Source organism: Girardinichthys multiradiatus, chromosome 14 (genome assembly GCF_021462225.1).
Source record: "Girardinichthys multiradiatus isolate DD_20200921_A chromosome 14, DD_fGirMul_XY1, whole genome shotgun sequence".
In the NCBI taxonomy this organism is placed as follows: domain Eukaryota; kingdom Metazoa; phylum Chordata; class Actinopteri; order Cyprinodontiformes; family Goodeidae; genus Girardinichthys; species Girardinichthys multiradiatus.
In genome coordinates this window covers 46,202,832-46,220,812 of record NC_061807.1, presented here as the reverse complement: position 1 = coordinate 46,220,812, position 17,981 = coordinate 46,202,832, and the positions used below count along the sequence as shown (strand labels likewise).

The following is a 17,981-nucleotide window of genomic DNA, read 5'->3' as shown; positions in this document are numbered from 1 at the left end:
AGTACTTTTTTCGGATGAAAGCAAATTCTGCATGTCATTCGGAAATCAAGGTGCCAGAGTCTGGAGGAAGACTGGGGAGAAGGAAATGCCAAAATGCCAGAAGTCCAGTGTCAAGTACCCACAGTCAGTGAGGGTCTGGGGTGCCGTGTCAGCTGCTGGTGTTGGTCCACTGTGTTTTATCAAGGCCAGTGTCAATGCAGCTAGCTATCAGAAGATTTTGGAGCACTTCATGCTTCCATCTGCTGAAAAGCTTTATGGAGATGAAGATTTCATTTTTCAGCATGACCTGGCACCTGCTCACAGTGCCAAAACCACTGGTAAATGGTTTACTGACCATGGTATCACTGTGCTCAATTGGCCTGCCGACTCTCCTAACCTGAACCCCATAGAGAATCTGTGGGATATTGTGAAGAGAACGTTGAGAAACTCAAGACCCAACACTCTGGATGAGCTAAAGGCCGCTATTGAAGCATCCTGGGCCTCCATAAGACCTCAGCAGTGCCACAGGCTGATTGCCTCCATGCCATGCCGCATTGAAGCAGTCATTTCTGCAAAAGGATTCTCGACCAAGTATTGAGTGCATAACTGTACATGATTATTTGAAGGTTGACGTTTTTTGTATTAAAAACACTTTTCTTTTATTGGTCGGATGAAATATGCTAATTTTGTGAGATAGGAATTTTGGGTTTTCATGAGGTGTATGCCACAATCATCCGTATTAAGACAATAAAAGATCTGAAATATTTCAGTTAGTGTGCAATGAATCTAAAATATATGAATGTTAAATTTTCATCATTACATTATGGAAAATAATTAACTTTATCACAATATGCTAATATTTTGAGAACGACCTGTATAGTCATTGAGGACTGATGGGTGAGATTTCTTTGGTACCAGATCCTTCTTCTGGGCCAGGCTAAGGTTGAAGATGTGTTGCAGAATCCCACAGAGCTGCTCTGCAAAGGCCTTAAGGACTCTAGGGCCAACACTGTCTGGACCTGCAGCCTTATTCTGGTTCAGTTTTTGCAACTGTCTCTTCACCTGACTTCTTGAGACAAACAGGTGAAAGGGGGAGGCAAAGGAAGCATCAGCATCTTCCGATTTGGTTGAAGGCAAACATTTAGACGCAGAAGAGTCCATGGCTGAGGTGGAAGATAGAACATTTGAGGTGGGACAGAAAAGCTGTGGGTCAGAGGGTGGGATGTTTGTTTGGCTGTGAGCAGGAGAGGAGAATGCTGAGCTTTTTTCTGAACTAAACTAAACTATTGAAGAATATGTTTAGTTCATTGGCTCTGTCCACACATCCATCGGTCCAATCTTCATTCTGCTTGAAGCCTGTGATCTTCTTCATTCCTGACCACACATCTCTGATATTGTTTTGCTGGAGCTTGCTCTCCAGGTTCTTCTTGTACACCTTCTTGCTGTATCTTATCTTGACTTTAAGTTGCTTCTGTATACTCCTCAATAATTCCCTGTCTCCCTTTCTGAAGGCCCTTTTTTCTTGATAAGCAGGTCCTTCAGGTCACTGGTGATCAAAGGTTTGTTATTAGGGAAGCAGCTCACCGTTCTGGTGTGGATGGTGGTATCCACACTGATGTTTATATAGTCGGTCACAAAGTGAGTCATGGCATTGATGTCCTCTCCATGTGGCTGACACAGTGCGTCCCATATGGAGCCTCAAAACAACCTCGCAGGGCTTCTTCACCTTCCTGGGATCATTTTCTCACAGTCCTTTTTGCCTCTGAACAAGGGACTTATATTTCGAGCAGAAAAAGACAAGATTGTGATCTGATTTGCCTAGAGGAGGGCTTGCTTTAGAGAGGTGTATGAGTCGTTGACATTTGCATAAAACAAATCCAATGTTTTGTTTTCTCTGGTAGAGCAGCTGGCAATTTGCTCTGCGACAGGCAGGTGCTGCTGCAGCTGTGTTGCATTTGGAGAAATCAGCATGAGGATCCTTAAGCGACTCGGAGGCGTTGGATCGTACACCTTGCTGTATGGTAATCAGACCGAACCAACGCTGCTCTGAACCTGCTTCTTCCTTCTTCCTGCCTGCATCTAACCCAGCTCCCCACCTTCTCCCACAAGTAAGCCTCAAACTACTCTTCCTCATATCCAAGTTCATCTGCCAGAAAATAATCACTCTTTCTCCCCTAGTGAGCCATTTCCGGAAGCCAGCCAACTACAGAGTCCTGACGCTGCCCAGAAAACATCCTTTTCAATATACCTGTTTAAACTTTACTGTTTCTCCTGTGTGCTGCTCTAGAGTCTCCTGGTTCTGTAGCAATATGACATCCAGCTGCACAGCATCCGACACCGGGGAGGATAATTGCACAAAAAATATAAATTTTACCCATCACAAAAGGAATTTGTGTTGTTAAAAAGAAATAGTCAGAATTAAAAGTAACCTGCTGCCACCTTGAGCGGCGCAATTGTAGAATGGAAAATTTAAACTGCTCTGATCACCAGCACTGCATTAAAATATTTATCTTATGGTTCCTTCACACCGGCCGCAATTTCAGCCAATTTTTGCCTCATTCATGTGCTGTCGCTTGCCTGACATTTCGCCAGCAATTTGCATGGCCAATGGCCAACAACGCGCCGCTCCCCTCACCACGTCATCAAATAGAAGCAGCTTCTATCTGCTGCTTGCCGGTTTCAACTCAATATGGCGGACCTGTGTTTTACAGAGCGAGTCACAGTGGTTTATTTATGGAAAGCCAGCGTCGTCAATGTCTCTGGGTTCACCAGATTCTCCAGAGATGGAACCAGTTTGGAGAGTACCACCACCTACTCCAGGACCAGCATCTGGATGATAGTCGCTTTCAGCATTACCTCCGTCAATCCAGAACCCAGTTTGAGGACCTATTGCCCCGCGATGGGGTATGAATCAGCCTCCGGGACACCAACTACAGGCACTGTATCCCTGCTGCAAAATGCCAGCGCCATCTGTCTTCGGTGAGTAAATAAATCTCAGCTCAATAGAAACTGTATGTGAAGGCCACATGTGTGCTTCAAAACTTCATGTGTGCCTTATTAACCAGTTGTTTTCAGGACAAAATTTCAACGGCTTCTGTCAAAGCCACTCACAAACCTCTCAAAGCAAAACATCCTTCATCCTATGTCTACAATAATTTATCATCTCTTTTTTATATATGTAATATTGGCGGATTGTATGTATTGTTTTCCCTTCTTTACAGGGACTGCACTGACTGGATTGACAGAAAAGTTCAGATTTTTCAACTGCAGCGAAATTCGCTTTGCGTCCATTGCGGGTTTTGCTTCGCTCTCTATTCGCCCTAATTGTTCCATTAGCATCGCATCCATTGCTTCTCTTTGCATATCTTCACTCCTAAACTCGCATAGGTTTAACATGTAAATCACTCGCTCCTATCATGTCATTCGCGGCCAGTCGGAACGCACCATTACAGAACTGTGGCGAAATAGTTTACAATCAATGCCTACTAGAACTTAAAATATCACAAATTTCTGGTAAACAATATTCAGTTTTATTTTCTGGTACTTGCAGTGAAATGCTTTACATAACCAAGTATTTTGAACCCTAATCAATACACTTTCTCACTCCAGGTTGTCGGTGTTATTGTCTATGCATGAGGCAGCTTAATCACCAGTCATGTCTGATAGCTTTTTAAATAATATGTGATCAGTCTGTGCATGAATTCTGATCACCAAAGTGGGTAGTTTGACTTCGGTTAGGCTTGCAGAAATTTATCTGGGCACCAACATGCTTATAATGGCCATAGCTGAGCTGTATCCAGACTAGAGGCTGACATTTTTTTGGGAGTCCCACGGGTCACGGGATTCCCATGGGAATCCCGCGGGACGGGAGACAGCATCAGTAAAGATCACGTGATTGGGACGGTACAGGATAAAAAATGAATGGGAGCAGATGGGAGCGGGAGCTAACCAATAGGAGGGAAAACAAACTAGGATCAATTGTCTTTGGAAATGTAAAAATGAGACTTTGTTATAAACTTTAAGAAAAAAAAACTTGGATCGACGCCGCCATTGTGTAGTTTTTTTTCCAAGAAGCCTATACTATTATGTGAGTCAAACGAACTACACGACACACAAGCCAACAGTGCTTCTGCTCGATGTTTTCCACCTGCGTTCAGAATGGAGGGAGCAAACGCAAGTGGAGAACTGGACGTGGTAAAATTGGATTTGCAACGTAAAGTCAGAAGTAAGGACTTATCTATTAAACTTATAGAGCTGACAGGAAAGTCGCAAATATTACCGAACTTCAGGAGAGTTGAATGCAGCGCTGTTAACACGCAGTTTGCTGCTTGTAAAATGTGTTTAGTTGTAATCAAGTTCACCAGTGATTAAGGGACACTTGTTGAGGACCAGGGCTGGACAAGGGCTGTGAACCATTGAGGTACAGTTTCTAAATTGTGAAGGTAATGCCTTTTTGGCCTTTTGTTCAACAAGTACAGTTCTCTTACTAAGTGCATTTTTCTTTTGTTTCAGCAACTTGAAACATAAAAGTAATGTCATTGTTCAAAGGAAACAATCACTTAATAAATGAGTAAAATACAACTATGTGCATTTTGTTTATTCAGCTAAGATAGACATGGTCTGTTTCCTTGTTTGATATTTTATTATTTCTTCATTATTATTCTTTTTACTTTAACTGGCCTTTACTACAGCTAAAAACAGGGACCTAACTGGTCCTTCAAAGAAAGAAATTGCCAAAAGACTAAATGAAGAAAACAAAAATGGGAGTGGCACAGGAGTGGGAGTCGTTCTGAATGGGAGCGGGATGGGAGTGGGAGTCAATTTACCGGGAGTGGGACGGGAAAGGATTTTTTTTGTTATGCTGGCCTGGGATTGGGATGGGACAAGACATTTTTCTGTGGGAGCGGGATGGGACAGGAGAAAAAATCCACTCCTGTGTCACCCTCTAATCCAGACTTGCTTCTAAGGAGAGGGGTCATCATAAGGAATACAGAAAAGGGATGGCTCACAGGGCTGCTGATGGAATACTAAAGTCATATAATTTGCTGATGATATAAAGTTATTAAGACACAACTTGTGAGCTAATAAAAGACCGGAAAACACGCCCCCTCTCTGCAGCCTCTATACGTCATAGAGACTTGGATGAGAAGAGCTGACTGCCACAGGTTTTAATGGCTTGCATCTGACATTAATCCTGAGTGGGACTGTGAAAACAACAGTCACACTTAAAAAGTGCCATCAGCAACTTTAATTCATCAGGTTGCTCAGGAAGGCGTGAATGGGCAGGCTTCCCCTTTGTCAAGCCTACAAAAGACTGGTGGAAAGCATATTCACTACGGACATTATGGTTTGGTATGGAAACACCATGCAGGCAGAGAGGAAGGCTCTCCAGAAAGGTTATTATGACCACAGAGAAGTTCATTAGAACAGTTCTTCCAAAACTGGACTCCATATACAGTGAGGAAAATAAGTATTGAACACCCTGTGACTTTGCATGTTCTCCCACTTAGAAATCATGGAGGGGTGTGAGATTTTCATCTTAGGTGCATGTCCACTGTGAGAGACTACATAGTATTATTCTAAATTAGAAGCACCTGTTTGAGGTCGTTAGATGCATACAGACACCTGTCCACCCCACACAATCAGTAAGACTCTAACTACTGACATGGCTAAGACCAAAGAGCTGTCCAAAGACACCAGAGACAAAATTGTAGACCTCCACAAGGCTGGAAAGGACTACAAAGCTATTGCCAAGCAACTCAGTGAAAAAAGATCAACTGTTGGAGCAATTATTAGAAAATGGAAGAAGCTAAACATGACTGTCAATCTCCCTGGGACAGGGGCACCATGCAAGATCTCACCTCATGGCATATCAATGATCCTAATCAGCCCAGAACTACACGGATAGAGCTGGTCAATGACCTGAAGAGAGCTGGCGCCACTGTTTCCAAGGTTACTGTGGGTAATACACTAAGACATGATAGTTTGAAGTCATGCATAGCACGGAAGGTTCCCCTGCTTAAATCAGCACACGTCCAGGCCCATCTTAAATTTGCCCATGACCATTTGGATGAGCCAGAGGAGTCATGGGAGGATAACCAAGGAGTGGCTCCGTAAGAAGCATTTCAAGGTTCTGGAGTGGCCTAGCCAGCCTCCAGATCTAAATCCTATAGAAAATCTTTGCAGCTCAATCTCCGTGTTTCTCAGCGACAGCCCAGAAACCTGGCTGATCTGGAGAAGATCTGTTTGGAGGAATGGGCCAAAATCCCTGCTGCAGTTTGTGCAAACCTGGTGAAAAACTACAGGAAACGTTTGACCTCGGTAAATCCAAACAAAGGCTACTGTATCAAACACATTTATTGCTACCTTTCTATTTTAGTTTTTTCTTGTTTTAGGTTTGTCATTTTAAGTTACAATTTTACTTGTTCTTTAAGTTCCACACAAGAATTCCTATGTTTTCAGACCAAATTAATTATGCGCACCAGATTTCTGTTATTTTCAGTTGTACTTAAGATCTTGTTTTCTGTCCCTTTATTGTCGAGTTGTCTATTGTCGTTGCTGTCTCCCTGGTTCCTGTGCTTCCTTTATGCTTGTAAGTTTAACACGTTTCATTAAAAATATCCATCCCACATGCACCTGCCACTTTGGTCCTCCACAAACCCAAAATATGACAGAATGACCACAAGAAGGATGAACAACAGATGTGGATGTCATCAGTTTGAATTCTTTCGTCAGCAGGTGGAGAAACACATGCGCTGGTCAGAGGACATGATGGAGCAGTTCTGAGGCCCACAGCAATACAACTCCTTTCCACCAGTCCAGCGCAGAATGTCATCCCAGCATAGAGGACACTGGAATAAACAGACAGCCTCTGAACCCAACACCTCGCACTTCCTCTGCGAAGGTTGGCAAAATCCTGCGCTAGCACGCCCCCAACCAGTTCAGTGGACCATCCAGCAAGTTTTGCAGATTCAGAGGCTGAATCGGACTATTATTCTCCATGCCACCTTCAGGTCCTCGAATCCGCCTCACACTGCTTGAAAGCATCTAAGCATACTTCTCGCTGCCTGAAAGCACCTGAGCCTGCTCCTCGCTGCCTGAAAGCACCTGAGCCTGCTCCCCGCTGCCTGAAAGCACCAGAGCTTGCGTCAAGCTGCCTCAGAGTGCTTGTACCTCCTCTTCGCCTTGATACATCTTGTGTTCCTGTTCCTGAGTTCTGCGACAAGGGTTCTCCGGGCTTCCACAATGCTCTCCAGAGCACTGTCGAGGATTCTCCAGGCTTCCCAGCCGCTCTCAAGAGCTGCAGTTGAGGTTTCTCCAGGCTTCCACGCCGCTCTCCAGAGCACCCTTGAGGTTTCACCAGGTTTTCAGGCCGATCTCCAGAGCTCCGTTGATAGTTCCAGCAGCCCAGTGGACCAGTTTCCAAAGCTTCTCTCTGGTTGCCGGTCTACAAAGATCAACCATGGTGTCCAGTCTCCAGAACTCTAACCTGGACTCTCCTAGCCCTGTGCACAGGCTGCAGATAAGGCTCTCTGAGGGTCCTCTAGGCCAGCCTCCTGACAAGGTTCTCCGAGGGTCCTTCACGTCTCCAGGCCGTCCCCCGACAAGGTTGTCCATGGGTTCTCCAGATTCCCAGGGCTGCATCGCTGACACCGGCCTACAAGGGCCCTGCATTTCCGATGGTCTCCAAGGTTCCTGCAACGCTGCAGCCAGCCCCCAGAACTCTGTGCCTACTTCAATCGACCTCTCAGTTCCCCGCCAAAACTTTGCGTTTTGCTTTCCTTTCTTGCTCTCCCTCCGAGGCCCCTTGGGCCCCGAAGAATGATGTTGTTTTTTGTTTTGACTCATAGGGCATCTGGTTTTCACACTTAAGGAAGGGGTAATGTCCTGACTCGCACCTGTTTGTGTTTCTGTTAGTTACACACAGATGATTTCTGTTCCTCTCAGTTGTACCTAAGTTAATGTTTTTTGTCTCCATTACTGGGTTGTCTGTTGTCGTTGCTGTCTCCCTGGTTCTTGTGTTTCTTTTGTGCTTGTAAGTTCATCATACCTTCCATTTAAAATTTTCAATCCACCATGTGCCTGCCGATGTGTTGTTGCCGCTTTGGTCCTTCACAAACCTGAACGTATGACACAGAGTGTATGTCCACATATGGCAAAATAATATCTCTCTTAAAATTTAAATATGTTGGAATGGCCTAGTCAAAGCCCAGACATTAATCCAATAGTGAATCTGTGGTTAGACTTGAAGATTGCTGTTCACAAGCTAAAAGCATCCAAAATGAAGGAGCTGGAGCAGTTTTGCCTTGAGGAATAGACAAAAATCCCAGTGGAAAGGTGTGGCAAGCACAAAGACACTTATCCAAAGCCACTTGCACCTATAACTGCCACAAAAAGTGGCTCTACAAAGTACTGTTTTTAGGGGCAATGAACAGTTATGAATGCAGAGGTTTTTTTGTCATTTTGTCCTATTTGTTGTTTGCTTCACAAAAAAAAAACATTTGAAAGTTGTAGGCATATTCTGTCAATGAAATGGTGCAAACTCTCAAACAGTCTATTTTAATTCCAGGTGGTGAGGCAACAAAACATGAAAAATGCCACTGTAGTTGCAACACAAAAACAATACTTGGAAGAAAGAAGGCAAACATAGCCAGTTGCCTCAGTCATACAGGTGAGTAAAATGTAAAGAGGTGTTCAGTTGCTCCAAACAGTATATTTTGCTGTGTGAGGGATGGGTCATGTTTGTAATGTGCTCTCTAATGTACATTACGTACTTCTTTTGCATTTCGTGTCAAAACTCTTTCAAAAACAGCAAATATCATCTTTGCTAAATTAAAACATTTAAATTTTGTTACAACATATTTTATAAAATGTATCAAAGAAAATCCAACATTACTATCATACAAGCCATCTAATTTTGCCCAAGCTGACTAAAATATAGGATTCCACCCTTGACTCTACAGCTGGTAACTGTTTCTTCTAGGTGTCTATGCCAAAAGCTCCACCTCTTTCGGCTGAGGGATTCTTTAACCAACCTTACTCTTCTCCTCCTGCTTGGCTGCTTGTCTGCATGGGGGATGCCAGATAGATGATCCTGAAGACACAAAGCGACAAACACAGCAACTGTTAAACATTTCATTTAGTTTAAATGTAGATTTCACATTTTAATTCTGATTGGAACAACACACCATAATTTAAAGAACTTTAACAGATAACGTGTCTTTGTTGAATTTATGAACATGTTAAGTGTTAGTATTTAGCTCAAGTGAATATTTATTACAATATGAACTTCTTCAGCTTATATTCAGCTTGAACTCAGAAATCAGAATTTCAGGATTTCCTGTCTTAGGGCACATTATTCCAGATATCTTTAAATGGATATTATTTTATTTGTTTAATGTAAATCACTGGGCTTCCGGCCAAATACTGTTAAAGCAATTTGGTCACAGTAGGTGGCAAAGTAAATATCAAAATTCACAAGAAAGATTCTAAGTATGCCTAAGTAGTGCAAGGCTAAAAACAAAAGATTCTTAAACAATGGATACAGTGCCATGAAAAATTCTAACCCCCTTACAGATTTATTCCATTTTGCTATTAGTCAGACTTAAATTCTTCAAATAAATTAATAGTTATTATCAGACAAAGATAACCTGAGTAAATATAAAAAGCAGTTTTCAAACAATAATTTAATAAGGTATAAATATACAACTATACTATATAACTATATAAACTATGTAAACCAAACCCAACTCTATGTAATATATATATATATATATATATATTAGTCCAGTTTCACAGTTTTTACAAAGCGCATTTTAAAGCTTTGGGGCTCCAGAGAACCACAGTGAGAATCATTATTCACAAATGAAGAAAACATAGAAAAATAGGGAACCTTCCCAGGAGTGGCTGGCCTACAAGAATTAGTCCAAGAGAGAATTAATGACTCATCCAGGAGGTCACAGGAGAACCCAAATATAAACACCTAAAGCACTGCAGGCTTTACTAGGCTCAATTAAGGTCGGAGTTCATGTTTTAAGGACCCATCTCACATTTACAACAAAGGATCTAGACGATCCCCAAGATTTTTAGAAAACCTCTGTAGACTGATGCAGACACAAGTCAAGCTGCAAAAGAAGATGGTTTGAGAAAAAACAAAAAAACTTTAAAAAAAACCTCACTGAAAAGGGCCACTACAGGCACTACAGGAAAAAAAAGTAACCAGGCTTCAGTGATATTTCAAAACCATTCATCACAAATGGAAGACTGTTGCTAAACAACATAAGAAAGCACTTGATGGATTTAGCAATGCAAGCTTACACGATCACAAGTTTAATACGCATCAACAGAAGTAAAGCAAACCTATGATGAGTTGTGCAGTTATGACCCTCCTGAGAAAGACATACATGGCCGAGTAGACACATGTGATGCCGTGTCAAGAAAGATAAGGGAACAAGCAGATTAAATTCTTAGAGAAGAAAATTGTAAAGATCTTGCTAAAAGACCATCTTAGTGGAGTGAGTTTGGCTCAGTGTTCTAATCAACATCTCAAGAATCCAAATGCATAAGTAGCGTAGGCACAAGCCCAAGCTACTCGAGCAGGACATCTGAAAAGAGACAAGAGCAGCAGAACTGGTTGCAACTGAAGACGTTTTGAAAGTGATGCAAGAAATGGAGCATGAGCTAAGGGAACTTGAAAAGCGATAACTCAACAAGAAGCAGAAAATGCTGACAATCTAAAGACGCTAGAAGAAAGGTGAAGAAAAACAGAATGCTTGGAAACTCTTAAAAAATGGAAGCTGCCAAAGCATGACTGAAAGTCTATACAGGTCCTTCTCAAAATATTAGCATATTGTGATAAAATTCATTATTTTCCATAATGTCATGATGAAAATTTAACATTCATATATTTTAGATTCATTGCACACTAACTGAAATATTTCAGGTCTTTTATTGTCTTAATACGGATGATTTTGGCATACAGCTCATGAAAACCCAAAATTCCTATCTCACAAAATTAGCATCTCATTAAAAGGGTCTCTAAACGAGCTATGAACCTAATCATCTGAATCAACGAGTTAACTCTAAACACCTGCAAAAGATTCCTGAGGCCTTTAAAACTCCCAGCCTGGTTCATCACTCAAAACCCCAATCATGGGTAAGACTGCCGACCTGACTGCTGTCCAGAAGGCCACTATTGACACCCTCAAGCAAGAGGGTAAGACACAGAAAGAAATTTCTGAACGAATAGGCTGTTCCCAGAGTGCTGAATCAAGGCACCTCAGTGGGAAGTCTGTGGGAAGGAAAAAGTGTGGCAGAAAACGCTGCACAACGAGAAGAGGTGACCGGACCCTGAGGAAGATTGTGGAGAAGGGCCGATTCCAGACCTTGGGGGACCTGCGGAAGCAGTGGACTGAGTCTGGAGTAGAAACATCCAGAGCCACCGTGCACAGGCGTGTGCAGGAAATGGGCTACAGGTGCCGCATTCCCCAGACCTGGGCTACAGAGAAGCAGCACTGGACTGTTGCTCAGTGGTCCAAAGTACTTTTTTCGGATGAAAGCAAATTCTGCATGTCATTCGGAAATCAAGGTGCCAAAGTCTGGAGGAAGACTGGGGAGAAGGAAATGCCAAAATGCCAGAAGTCCAGTGTCAAGTACCCACAGTCAGTGATGGTCTGGGGTGCCGTGTCAGCTGCTGGTGTTGGTCCACTGTGTTTTATCAAGGGCAGGGTCAATGCAGCTAGCTATCAGGAGATTTTGGAGCACTTCATGCTTCCATCTGCTGAAAAGCTTTATGGAGATGAAGATTTCATTTTTCAGCACGACCTGGCACCTGCTCACAGTGCCAAAACCACTGGCAAATGGTTTACTGACCATGGTATCACTGTGCTCAATTGGCCTGCCAACTCTCCTGACCTGAACCCCATAGAGAATCTGTGGGATATTGTGAAGAGAACGTTGAGAGACTCAAGACCCAACAATCTGGATGAGCTAAAGGCCGCTATCGAAGCATCCTGGGCCTCCATAAGACCTCAGCAGTGCCACAGGCTGATTGCCTCCATGCCACGCCGCATTGAAGCAGTCATTTCTGCCAAAGGATTCCCGACCAAGTATTGAGTGCATAACTGTACATGATTATTTGAAGGTTGACGTTTTTTGTATTAAAAACACTTTTCTTTTATTGGTCGCATGAAATATGCTAATTTTGTGAGATAGGAATTTTGGGTTTTCATGAGCTGTATGCCAAAATCATCCGTATTAAGACAATAAAAGACCTGAAATATTTCAGTTAGTGTGCAATGAATCTAAAATATATGAATGTTAAATTTTCATCATTACATTATGGAAAATAATGAACTTTATCACAATATGCTAATATTTTGAGAAGGACCTGTATATCAGACTTTCTCCATTGTAAGTCCAAACAAAGGACAGCTGCACCTAACCCGGTAAGTCTGCCAGTGCCTTACTTTGTACAACCCAATGCAAACATACAACCGCACACTGTGCCACAAGAAACCACAATATCGCAATCTGCAACCAATACTACACAAGAAGATAGCACCACTGCATTAGCTAGAGGTTTAGCACAGTCCATAAACATAAGTTGCCTCCCAGTACCAGAGCCTTCAGTTTTCATTGGAGATCCACTCAAATATAGAGATTGGAAAAAGTCCTTTTAGACATCTATAGGCAGGAAGAACATCCCAGTGAATGAAAAGCTCTACTACCTTTGGCAAGTATGTTGGTGGGCCAGCAAGAAATGCTGTGAAGTTATTTCCTGTTAGGAATGAATGCAGCATACCTTGCAGCATGACAAATCCTGGAGGAAAGATGGAATTTCCTTTGTGGTTGCCACTGACTAAGTGAGTTCTCAGACCTTTTCAGAAGCAGCACTGTTTCACATTACAAGTCTTGAAGTCCTGAATGACTGTAGTGAAATTCAGAAAATGCTAAGTAAGCTTCCTGACTTTTTAACAGGAAGTTGGAACAGAAAGTAATTGAAATACAAAAGCGTAGTGGGTTATTCAAAACATTCAGCAAATTTATAAACTTTGTCACAAGAAAAGCCAGGATAGAGTGTAATCCAGTATCATCACTTTAATTAAATTCGATTAAATTCAATTCAGTTTTATAAATATAGCGCCAATTCACAACACATGTCATCTCAAGGCACTTTACAAAGTCAATTCAATCGAATCATTCAGATTTCAAGTCAGGTACAATTAATCCTAACTATCAAACAGTGCAGTCGGATTATTTTTTTTATTCAAATTGGTTAAGAGTTTTTCTATCCAAGGAAACCCAGCAGATTGCATCGAGTCAGTGACTCGCTGCACTCACTCCTCCTGGATGAGCATGTAGAGATTGTGGACAGTCACTGGCGTTGACTTTGCAGCAATCCCTCATACTGAGCATGCATGTAGAAACAGTGGAGAGGAAAACTCCCTTTTAACAGGAAGAAACCTCCAGCAGAACCAGGCTCAGTGTGAGAGGCCATCTGCCACAACTGACTGGGGGTTTGAGAAAACAGAGCAGAGACAAAAAAGAACACAGAAGCACTAATTCAGTAGTACTTTCTATAGGAAAGAAAGTGAAACATGAATGGTTATAACTCATTTAGTGTCTTCATCTAGGAGAGAAAGAAAGCCAAGCAGATTAACTTTGAGCCAGTTTTCAAGTCTAGAGTATGAATGAAAGAACATACAGTTAGTCATAGTAGAAGCTCAGGCAGTGAGTATATCATCTGTAGAAGGTGAGCATTAAGTTGTTGGCAGCAGCAGCTTGGCTGATGCCCCCCTCTTCGAACGTGTCAAAGCTAAACACAGAGCCAGCTTAGATGTAGCTTCTAGAAAGAGAAAAAACAGAGAACATAGATTTAAAAGCTGAAATAACAGTGAACAACACAAAATTGGAGAGTAGTAGAGGAATGTAGCAGAGGGAGTGAAAGTGGTCATTATGTCCTCCAGTAGTCTAGGCCTATAGCAGCATAACTACAGAGATTGCCCAGGATAACCTCTAACTGTACACTCTAACTATAAGCCTTATCAAAAAGGAAAGTTTTAAGCCTAGCCTTAAAAGTAGACAAGGTGTCTGCCTCACTGACTAAAACTGGGAGCTGGTTCCACAGGAGATGAGCCTGATAACTAAAGGATCTGCCTTCCATTCACGTTCTAGAGACTCTAGGAACCACCAGTAAACCTGCAGTCTAAGAACGAAGTGCTCTGTTAGGAACGTATGGAACAATCAGATCTCTGATGTATGATGGAGCTTGATCGTTAAGAACTTTATATGTGAAAAGGAGACTTTTAAATTATATTCTGGATTTAACAGGAAGCCAATAAAGGGAAGCTAAAATAGGAGAAATATGATATCTCTTTTTAATTTTCATCAGAACTCTTGCTGCAGCATTTTGGATCAGCTGAAAGTGTTTATTTGCATTTTGTGGACATCCTGATAGTAAAGAATTACAATAGTCCTGTCATTTTGCCCGAGATAGATCTAACCAACATACAGAAGAAAATTCAGAAGGACAACTGAATGAGTAAAAGGTGTTTTATTTACAAATTGTGACACAGGAACGTGAACGGTAGAACCACCAACCGTATGGAAAGAAGGGGAAGAGAACTGGTGAATACAAGAACTGTAATGTTGCGGAATAAATGAGAAGTAATTATGTTGGACAGTTAAACGGCTTACTAAGTGAGTGTAGTCAGCTTGCCAAGGGTAGAGGGAGTAGGGACCCAGGTGAGCGTAGCTTTCTGGAGAAAGCCAGATGGTTTTATTTGAGCTGGATAGTGGGTTCTGGTGAGTTCAGAAGATAATCCAATGTTCAGGTACTTGTGTGGGAGGATGGACAGGTTACGGTTCTGCCTTGGTTCAGGAGACGGAGGAGAACAGGAAGCTGCCAGCTTAATACTTGGAAACGAAATCTAAACGAAATCCACCAAACATAGGTAATCTTGATTGTCCAGAAAACGTCTGGAACCGAAGCCAAAGTTCAACGAAGTAAGCTCAGGTTTCTGCCTGCGAAGGTACATAAACAATATCAGCTAAGGAGCAAAGAACAAAGCATAGCATAGAGGCGGCTGAGCTGTTACCACGGAAGGCAAACACTCTGGCATCGAAGTGCTGGCAGCCTCCTGCTTAAATACTCCTCCACTGTAATCAGCAAATCAGTCGCACGTGTCACCCAGCACACCTGAGAAACTCCAGCACCATCTGGAAACTGAAAACAAAAGTGCTGACAAAAACAAAACACACACACAGAACCCAAAACCCCGACAAGTCCAGCCTTAAAGTAACAAATACATGGAATAGTTTTTCAGCATCACTCCTGGATAGGATATTTCTAATTTTGGCAATATTCCGGAGGTGAAAGAAGAAAATCCTAGAAACGTGTTTAATACGGGATTTAAATGACATGTCCCAGTCAATATAACACCATGGCTTTATTAAGAGGTCAATTTAATGCCATCCACATTAATTGATTGACTAAGCAATTTCATTTTCAAAGACGACAACTTCTTTCTTGTGTGTATTTAGAAGCAAATATTTTAAGTCATCCAAATTTCTATGTCTTCAAGACATGCTTGTAGTCTATCTAATTGGTTGGGCTCATCAGGATTTATAGATTAATAAAGTTCAGTATCGTCAGCATAACCGTGAAAATGTATCCCATGCTGTCTGATAATTTTATCTATTGGAAGCATATATGTAGTAAAGAGAATTGGCCCAAGACAAGTGCAAGGGCACTGGCCATCAGTTCAGAGGAGAAGCCAGATACCAAGAGGTGTATCTTCTGGTGTATCTTTTGTAAAAAAAAATCATATTATGTAATTCATACATGTCGAAGGTTCATGGACAAGTCAATTACAGAAGAAATGAAGCGTGTACAAACAAAGGGCCTAGGCTTTGGATGCCTAAGTCTAGGACACAAAATCTGAAACGAGAACTGTGTGTGACACATGGCAAGAAAAGCATTCAACATGCTTTCGTGCCAAAGAAACCAGAAACAAAAGAAATTCTGACATAAAACAAAAGGACAGCAATGTGCAGGGGGACTCAAGGGAAACCAAATCAAGTAAAGAAATACCAAACCACTAACACCACCCTCACATCTACAATTATACCAGTATAGTTATCCACAAATGACCCAGAGCACAAGATTCTTGTCCATGCTCTTCTGGACAGTCAGCATGACATCACATTTATCACAAGAAAAGGCATTCTTGACACAGGAAAGGAAAACGTGCAGTTAAAACTGCCCACACTGTCGTCCTGGAACATAGTCATTCCAAGTTAAAAGCTATTTGGGCTCCAGGTCAGAGGCTTCTACGCATTCAAAGACGATCTCTCTCCCAACTACATACACAATAGACTTTATTAATCCCAATCCAAGTCACATACCTACACCCAAGACAACAGGTGCATGGCCTGACGTAGAGCACCTAGCTAAAGTGATTGCCCTCCTGATAGAGTGCGATGTTGGTGGTACAACTGTTCACAAGCTCTGTTACCCAGGGAAGTGGAGTCAGGAAAGGACAATGAATCATTTGCTCACAGAACAATTCTTTGCTGGACAATAGTCGGCGGTACTGATCCCTGCGAACAATGTATGTTATCATCAAACTTTTTGACAGCTCGAGTGACAGGTTGACAGGTTGACTTCCCATGACTCCCATACTCCTCCTCCACCTCTACGTCTACTCCCACGATGGAAATAGTATTTGACACATTCCTGTTTCTCCTCAAGTGCTTGTGACATGCATTTCCTACAAATTCAGAAATTGAAAGAAAACAACTATATATTGAAGGAATTGGGCAATTGACATGATAATAGTATTAAAGACTAGATAAATGCTAATTGTGACACAAAATAAACATATTTCCATGTTAAATTTTGCAAGTCCAAAGTCGCTCAGAAATTATGTCTAAGGGGAAGTCTAGTCATTCATTGTGTGAGCGTCAATGATAAACAGTTTAGGTCGAAGAGAAGTTGAGTTAAAAACAGCGTTGTTATGATGAAATGGTGCATTGCTGGTGGTGGCAGAAAAACTACCACAGCAGCCATTGGTCTGCACTATTTTCCTAAAGCAAAGAGTATCAGAGCTGCCTGGATCAGAGCTAGAAAACTGAGGAGGGACAGGTGGGCTGGTGCCACAGCCAACACACCTAGTTGTGATCGGAGGACTATTCAGCAAACTACTTCGAACAAGAGTGTTATACTGTGCTTGTCCACCAGAGGTCTTCCTGGAGCCACTGCTGACTCTGCTACAGGTATTCCTGATCGTTGGCTGATTGTGTGTACCTGGGAGGAGTATTTAGGAGCCAGCCACCAGTCCTTCGTTGCCTGAGTGTTTTGCCCATGTGGTAATCACCAAGCCAGAGTAAATTTGCCAGTCTGACCTGAGCTTGTGCTAACCTTGTTTTGTTTCTCTGCTTCCTGCTAGTATCTGTGAGGTGTGGGCGGTTTCCTCTCAACCTGGACCTGGACATCCAGTACCTCTTTCAAACAATTTGTGAACTTTGGACTATCACCACTAGACTGTGATTTGGTTCCTTGATCTCCCAAGCTCCTACCTCTGTGTGGACTCAGACCTGCTGTAGACCGTTCTTATTGGACAGCATTCTGGATCGCCTGACTCCCAAGCCCAATGGTAAAGATTTCCCCGGAGTTTACTACCTGTGACAAATGTGAGCAAAACTCTTTAAACTTTGAGGATTTATTTCGATGTGGCCAGAACTAACCAGAACTTCTCTCTTTGGTGAACCCGAGAGGTCTGAAGTACCTGCCTGAGCATTCCCGACCGGATTTCTGGTGTGACTTGAAATACTGGCAGTAAATAAACCTTTGAACCTTTTCTGGTCTCCTGAGTGAGTTTGCATGTGGGTCAAACAAATTCAAAAAGCAATGACAATATATCTCAACAATTGTTAATTGAATTTACCTTTTTGGAATATTTTATCAATGTTTCCATAAATGTAATTGGATTTATCATGAA

The 17,981-nt window shown here is 42.1% G+C and overlaps 1 protein-coding gene across 17 annotated transcripts in view; it reads right to left on the bottom strand.

The window, feature by feature from the left end:
• Positions 1-17,981, bottom strand: part of ablim2 (actin binding LIM protein family, member 2) — a 332,383-nt gene that overhangs the window by 139,296 nt on the left and 175,106 nt on the right. For all 17 annotated transcript variants that reach the window (XR_007041374.1, XR_007041375.1, XM_047385748.1 and 14 more), the window contains one exon: positions 9,015-9,073. Coding sequence is in view for 15 of the 17 variants with exons in the window: in XM_047385748.1 (XP_047241704.1) it covers positions 9,015-9,073 (59 nt within the window). In the remaining 2 variants the exon portion in view is untranslated. The remainder of the gene's footprint in view (positions 1-9,014; positions 9,074-17,981) is intronic.